General features: G+C 38.3%; 1 protein-coding gene across 2 annotated transcripts in view; it reads right to left on the minus strand.

Annotated features, from left to right (window-relative positions):
• The window catches only part of LOC128656564 (gamma-aminobutyric acid receptor subunit rho-2-like), a 321,708-nt gene extending 321,451 nt beyond the window's left edge, over positions 1-257 (minus strand). The window contains exon 1 of one of the 2 annotated variants that reach the window (XM_053710539.1): positions 157-257. In XM_053710539.1, the coding sequence (XP_053566514.1) occupies positions 157-257 (101 nt within the window). Of the gene's footprint in view, positions 1-141 lie in introns of both variants that reach the window. The other variant, XM_053710538.1, reaches the window with a different exon arrangement.
• Between the last annotated feature and the right edge of the window lie 7,143 nt (positions 258-7,400).

The raw sequence follows: 7,400 nt of genomic DNA on the forward strand, positions 1-7,400 counted from the left end.
ATGATAAAGACATACAATTAAGATGCAGAAATAAATCAGTTTAGGGATAGAAACACATCAGGGACAGCATAATATCCCCCATTCCAAAAAGAAGAAGCTGGGGAAAAAAGCATCTGGACACCTGAGTTCAGGGATGCTTACCTGGTCTGTTTCTGCATTTCCATCTGACCTGCCCACCTCCTTCTCCTGTGCTTTTTGCTTTCTGTTATGATGATGAGACAGAAGATCAACACAAGGAGCTTGAATAAATAAGGCATTTTGTGGGAAGCAGTTAGAAAAGTATGTCCTCTGTGTTGTCTCCCAGCAGTGACAGTCTCTACTGGTGCACACATTGAATCATCTGTTCTTCGCAGGAAGCATGCTGGCCACACGTTCACTGTACACACAGGGTGCTTCTGAGAGCTGTCATGGACACTGAATTCACAGTTTCCCTTGCAGAAAATGCTATGCATTGGCCATTACTGAGGGTCAGCATAATTTTGGCTGTCTCACAACATATCCCCTAGGGTCCTAGGACACAGATTTCACTAAAGCCCTTATATAATAGGCAGGAGGTTTCACAATGCAATTACAAATACTCTGGATGATTCATCAGAGCACTAATCTGGGATGAATTCTCTTGTTAGACCCTGGAATCTCTCTCTTTTGACCTGTTTCAAATGACATTTGAAGATTTTTGTTGCTGTGTGCTAGAAAAAAAGCTTATAGCTAATTGTTATTTTTCTAAAATTTGAAACACACTAACACAATAAATAATTGAATATATCCTGCTTAGCTATTAACATGATACTTGTCATAAATTCTAAATTTTCCTTGTAAAAATACAATCTATGCTTTGCATACTTTGGAGAATAAAAAGCTAAACTCTTTTTTTTAATTAAAATTCATTTAATGTCATGTAGTAACTGGTTTGTATTTAGCTTTAGTTTAACTTGAGATACCCCACAGCCACAAATGTAAGGAGCAGAAACTGCTTCTTTTGCCTCTCTGCCACCCCAGAAGTGGTGAGATCAATCCCCCAGACACTTGCTTGTTCAGGGCGATTTACATGCTCTTGTGCAATGTTAAATTTCCCCATGTGGTGGAGCATAGCAAGTAGTAACTGCAGGAGGACAGGTTCTCTACTTGTGGACCTGTCCGCCTGCAATAATGATACATTTTGCCCTTAGCTTTTGTCCCTATATAAAGTTCAGGAAGGTTCACATGTATGTAAAGTAGGTAAGTTACAATTTAAATTTTCATCTATTTAGTGCACTATTTAGTTCACAAAAAAAATCTGCTGTTAAATATTGAAATTCTAATTATCTTGGCGTATTCTACCAATACTTACCAAGACCCTGATATTCAAAACATCGACAGACCGCCGATTGCCTGTTTGGATTTGCCAGGCTCGCAGGCCGTTGGTCTGTTGATATATTCTAAAAAAGTGGGCTGAACCTCATTGTGCTGACAAGTGGCAATTGTCTCCCATAAGCTATAATGGGGATCTCAACTTCAAAAAAAGTCCATCGACATCGCCACTAAGCTAAAATGTTACTCCATAGGAACGGCGTCCCACGCTCCCACAGAACACCTATATATACGTCATGTGTGTGATCAACTTTGTTAAAAAAAGACAAAAAAACCCCAGAAAAAAACAAAAACACTTCCTATTAAAACTATAGGAGCTGGAGGATTAATGTTACAATATGTATATAAACTAATCATCTATTGTGTCCTTAGGCATGAATTTTTATTTATTTTATTTTTATTTATTTTTAGATTACGATTGTACGTTCTCAATATTCATATTTACATTACATTGAGAACGTGCTTTTGCAATCACAATATTCATATTTCCCAATATTGCAATCCAATTTTGTGTGTGTAATATTCTTACTTCATAATATTGCGGTCGCTATTGCGCGATCGTGTTTTACTTAAAATATTGCAATCGCAATATTATAAGTAGAACACAATGGTGCAATGGTAATATTATGAAATATGAATATCACAAACGTGAAAACTTGATCACAATATTGTGAAATATAAATATTGTGATTGTGCATTCTCAATATAATGTAAATCGTAATATTGAGAACGAACAATCGCAATCTTAAAATAAGTAGAACTACACGCCTAAGGACATAATAGAAGAATAGTATAATCACGTTTACAGTTTACATATTGTACATATTATAACAGTATACTTTTACAAGACATATACATTAAACAATGGATATACTGAGTTGCAATATAAATTAACAGGCATGGAAGTTATTCTAGCTTTTGTTCTATCTCAGGGGTGCAGTTCTCCTCCCCCTTTTTCGCATATATATATATATATATATATATATATATATATACTCACAATCCCCTAGCTCCTATAGGTGTATTATTGATATGTTTAATTCACTATTGTTTTGCACAAACAGGGGTTGAGTTTCTGTTGACACAATTATATTGTCAGACAGTACTATTTTAAGGGACCATTTACATTACAACTTCAATGTAGGTGGCGATGTGGCTTTGAATATATCACCGGTATCAAAGCAGCATTGCTACCAACTGAAATGTATGGTAAGATGCTGCCTTTAAACAGTATTGGAATGTTTTGTCGGTTTTCTCGACATCGCAACAGATCCCTTTTGAATATCTCGCCGCCTTATGGCACTTTCGATCATCAGGTGAGGCAATTAAAAAGCAGTTAAAAAATAATATGGGTGGGAATAAAAACTACTGATAAGCAATTTAATAGAGATGTGCATTCATGAAATTGATATCCAAAGAATGTAAAACAAAAAAGAAAAAAAAAAGAAAAATACTGACTAAAATCATCAGAATTGATTTGTTAACTTTAAATTTGTTAAGGGGTTAATACTTACCTTAATGAGCTCTACGTGCTCTGAAGAGCCCATTAAGATAAGTATTGTAGCGACAGGTTAACTTTTCACCTGTAGGTTTGAAACATTTAGTTTTAACGAAAATTAATGTAAATATTTAACGAAAATTCAGTATTCGTTTAGTTTTAAACTAAACGAATACAAAATAGTGAAGCCACCAATTATTCAGGGAAACAAATTTCCCTGAATAGTCGGAATGGAAATTTTGTTCAAAATGACGTTTTCCAGGCTGCACATGTCTACCATTTTAATACAAAAAAGCAAAGCATTTATTTTGAGAGTACAGAGGTAAGTCCTTTCCTGCCAAAGCTGTCTGAAGCAAGGGTGAGATGTTTTCCAGACTGCAGATTGGCAAGAATCAGACAAAGGTGTGTCCGACTGAAATGCCCAAGATGTGGCTATTGCCCTTGTAGAGTGTGCCCTTAGCCCCTCACGGGCAAGAAGGTAATTTAGCGGATAAGCATTATTCATGCACTGGGCAATCCAGGAAAAAAGAGATTTTTTTCAGGAAGCTGACGTTTACAAAGTCTAAGAAAAGTCAAAAACCAAAGGCAAATCCCAGGCATGAACATGAAGACACTTAGGCTGAATATGGCATAAACCCTGAAAAAAAAATGGATAACAATATGATGCTGTGTCTATTTAATGCCAGAGTTGGATGAAATAGCACTTGTACTTTAAGTTTAGGAGAATAAAGTTAATTTTGATATTCCTCATGGAGGAACTGTAAAAAGTCAGAGAGATGAATATCATCAGTGGAGAGATTCCAATGCATCATCCAATCAGAGAGAATATCCTAAATCCTGTAATATGCTTTTGACCTATTCTGTTTTCTAGTCCGAAGTAATGTCTGTATGACAATAGGAGAAATATTCATTCCACTCAGCCTTGTCCATTCAGTAACAATGCAGCTTGCAAATATTTGGGTGAGGCACTGGACCTGAAGCAGAATCTACTAGTGACCATGAGGACTGAACTGCCAGTTTCTGGAGTTATGGAAAACAAGGCCTTCTTGGCCAAAAAGGAGCATTTTTCTTTTTCTGTCTTGGTTGTGTTGAGCATATGAGGAACGAACATACCCCAACCTGAAATCCCATGTTTATACAAAACGATCTACTCCGATTATGTGGGTGGATGCATAACAGCTGAAGAACTGTGCTACTTAACAATTGTGACTGCTGGCACTCTTCTGCACAACTACCATTCTGTTAGCAAGAAAATAAGTCTGAGTTCATATTTCCTTCCAGATGAATGGCTTTAAAACATAGTAGATGTTGCTGTGCCCAAACTATTTTTGGGGATACACTTCGAAGAGCTGATAAAATTATTGTTCCTCGGGGGGGCGGAGCCTGTTCTCACTGCGGATAGACGTGTCTTTATGAAGCTCCTCAGATTTGAAAAGATTCTAGGTGGATTTCAAATAGTAAATCTACCATATAATAGACCAATGTCAACATCTGTTCAGCTGAGATCCAGCAGATGTTAAGAGTGGAAGATCCGACTGAGTTTACTCCTATTTTCTTTGAGACAGCTGTGCAACACTCGTCCCCACGGGCCTAGAAGCCATTTGAGGATCTCTAAAAGCAAGGCCTGTGGGGTGTTTGAAGCATAGGTCTGGGGCTGCCACACAGTTACCCCCCCCCCAAACTCTGGGGTTAAGAAATCCTGTAACAGGATAAAGACTGCCTTCTTATATACTAAAGTAGGGAACCATCTTGCTGGACATAACTGTTTGTAAGAGTATTTGAAGGGGAGCTATACAAATATCGTTTGAAGAAAAAAAAAAAAATGGAGGCCCTAAACAGATGGGAAAGTGAGATGTCGCAGCTTATACAGGACCATTACCGGAGTCTAGAAATAGAGTTATGTAAACTTTTCCTAGGGCCCGCTGCCACAGCAGTACTACCAAATGAATATAACCTCAAATGTACGCCTAACTCCTGCAGACCATTAGACACTACCTGGTGTTCGCATGTAGAAGTGCCAGATTGCGGGCCTGTGTCCATTACACCCGGTGAGCCTAACATACAGATCTCCCCTCCCTATAACCAGATGGGTGACATAAGCTCAGATAACGAAAAATGTTCACTCACTCTGGACTCCCACTTGAAAGACCATGTGGTTGTGGAAGCCGGGACCTGTGAAGTGAAGCCGCCTATACTTAAACTGCAGATTGAAACCGGGAGAAATAAAAGGCAAGTGAAGGCGTTATTTGCTTTAACAGGGGATTTTGCTTACCCGTGCAATCCCCGAGAGGTAGATAAGACCGATGCCGAGGAGCAGAGTCAAACCCGCATTGGATCTATCATGTCTGAATTCCACGCTCTGCTCTCTCCTATTCATCCACCCATTAATGAGCCTGGAGCTAGGGAAATCGAGTGGAGCAATCTTTACCATTCAAGGAGGTAGTATTCCTGATGTAATGAGCCGTTTACAAGTACTTACCTTGCGCAGCGGGTGTATTTTTCATTCAGGGTCCCACATCAGAGTGAGTCCTTTGAAAGATGACCGACATGGAGTGGGATGAGTGAAAGTCATTGCTCTAAGGGTGAGACCCAGGTCCGGGACTTTTAGAGGCTAAGGGGACTCTCCAGCATTGGTATAAGATACCGTGGATTTAGCAGGTCTGGGGACGTGTCTTTGAAATGTTTTGCATAAACTGTTTATTTGTTAGAGGGGCAGAGGATGTATATCTATTGTGCAGGATGCTTTACAGATTTGTCTTCATTATGTGTATTGCCTGTGCCTATAGATTTTAATGTGTCTCTCATGTTATCCAACGGTTTTTGTTTTGCTTATTTTTAAATTGGCTATTTATTATGCCTGTGTTGCCTCCTATTAACCAAACTCGCTCTATACTAAGGCTGCAAATTACTGCTGTGACCCTGTAATAGAGGTTCACTTACTTTGTGTCTACCCTCCTATGTCTCATTGAAATTGGGTAGAATTAACTAAGTACAATACCATATGCACCTATAGCTTTAGCTGAGTATTCCTATATTGGTCTGGAAGGAGTTTCACTTATATATAACTCACAATAACAGTTAGTTTATATTTGCAATGTTTTTGTCTCATACTACTATTTATCTCTGTTTGGTTAATGCTGCTTGCACTGTAAATTGGAAATTCACTTATCTTAGTTATAACTATTGTCGGTGCCCAGTAGTTTTTAGAACCCTGCACTATTTAAAAAATAAATAAAATTTGAGGTTGTGTAACAGTCCAAGCTTAACCCCTGTACAAACATACATAGAATATGATTTTGCACTTCATTTTAGACTTTAGATTGTTAAGCGCTATGAGTGTGACCCCTGAAGAGGCTGTCTTAACCTATATTAGCTCTTGGATGTGCTGTCTGCGGCCGAGGCAGTACATCAAATTACATTTCCCATAGTCACTAAGGCCCAATTATTTGGTGGTTAATACGCACTCAAGTATATATTCTTACCTGCTTCAAACTTACTCTTTTAGCTTTCAATACTCATATGAGTAACGATAAATTTACATATCAGTTTGTATTCTCAGCCACTCATTCTAATGTATTCACATGTTCGGGGGTTTATCAGCTCTCCCTACATTATGGTTCTGATATAGATATCCCTCCCAACTGCCTACACTGAAAAGCTAATAAGGATGATTCCCCTGTCATTTTATCTCTGCAACACCTAGACCTTAAAACCTCAGAAAATAGAGATTCATTGTTGGGGACCCAAGAGTGGTTTCCTTGTTTTCAGTAGTTGCCTTCCTTGGTTCGGTTTATTGGGTTATATGGGGTCCAAGAGTGGCCCTTAAGGTTATTTTGAAGGCACAGAGCCTATACTGGCACTTACTTGGTAACTCAATATATATATATATATCTGATGTCATGTAATTGCACTTAGTTTTTGTAAATGCAGGTTGAATGGTTGATTATATGAAAATACTTTTTTTTCTGTAATACGTTTTTTGACATATAAGCCTTGTATGCCTTTAAATGAATCTGAATAAAAAAAAAAAATATTGTTCCTCCTTGTACCTTGATGTATAACACTGCTGCCTTGCTGCCCTATCTAATATTTACTGCTTGTCCTTGAAGTATTGTCTCAAAACCCATTAGAGCTGGAAAGATTTGAGAAAAAGGCTGACTCCTGTGGATTCAGCCTGCCCTGGACATGCTTGTACTATACTGGCAAACTGCTCCCCATCCATGCTTGCTGGACTCTGTGGTTACGTCTATTCATTGTGGCTCTACTCCCTTTTCAGGGAGTTTGGAAAAGTAAGCTTTTGAGACAATGGAAAACTTCTCTTAAAATGTTTTTGGAAGAACAGCGGAAACAATCTCATCCTCCTGGCCCATGAGACCATGTATTGTGGATGACAATTTTCATAGAAGACTCATCTACTGCCTGGCTGTTAAAGCCTTGTGAAACTTAATTTATTGAAGAAAAGAGATTAACTCTAGGGCCCTACTGTTGGTGAAGATACACAATGCCTTTTCCTGTGTAGAAAATGGCTAAGAAGAAAGCTTGACATGCAGGC

The sequence above is a fragment of the Bombina bombina genome, chromosome 4, assembly GCF_027579735.1.
Source record: "Bombina bombina isolate aBomBom1 chromosome 4, aBomBom1.pri, whole genome shotgun sequence".
Taxonomy (NCBI): domain Eukaryota; kingdom Metazoa; phylum Chordata; class Amphibia; order Anura; family Bombinatoridae; genus Bombina; species Bombina bombina.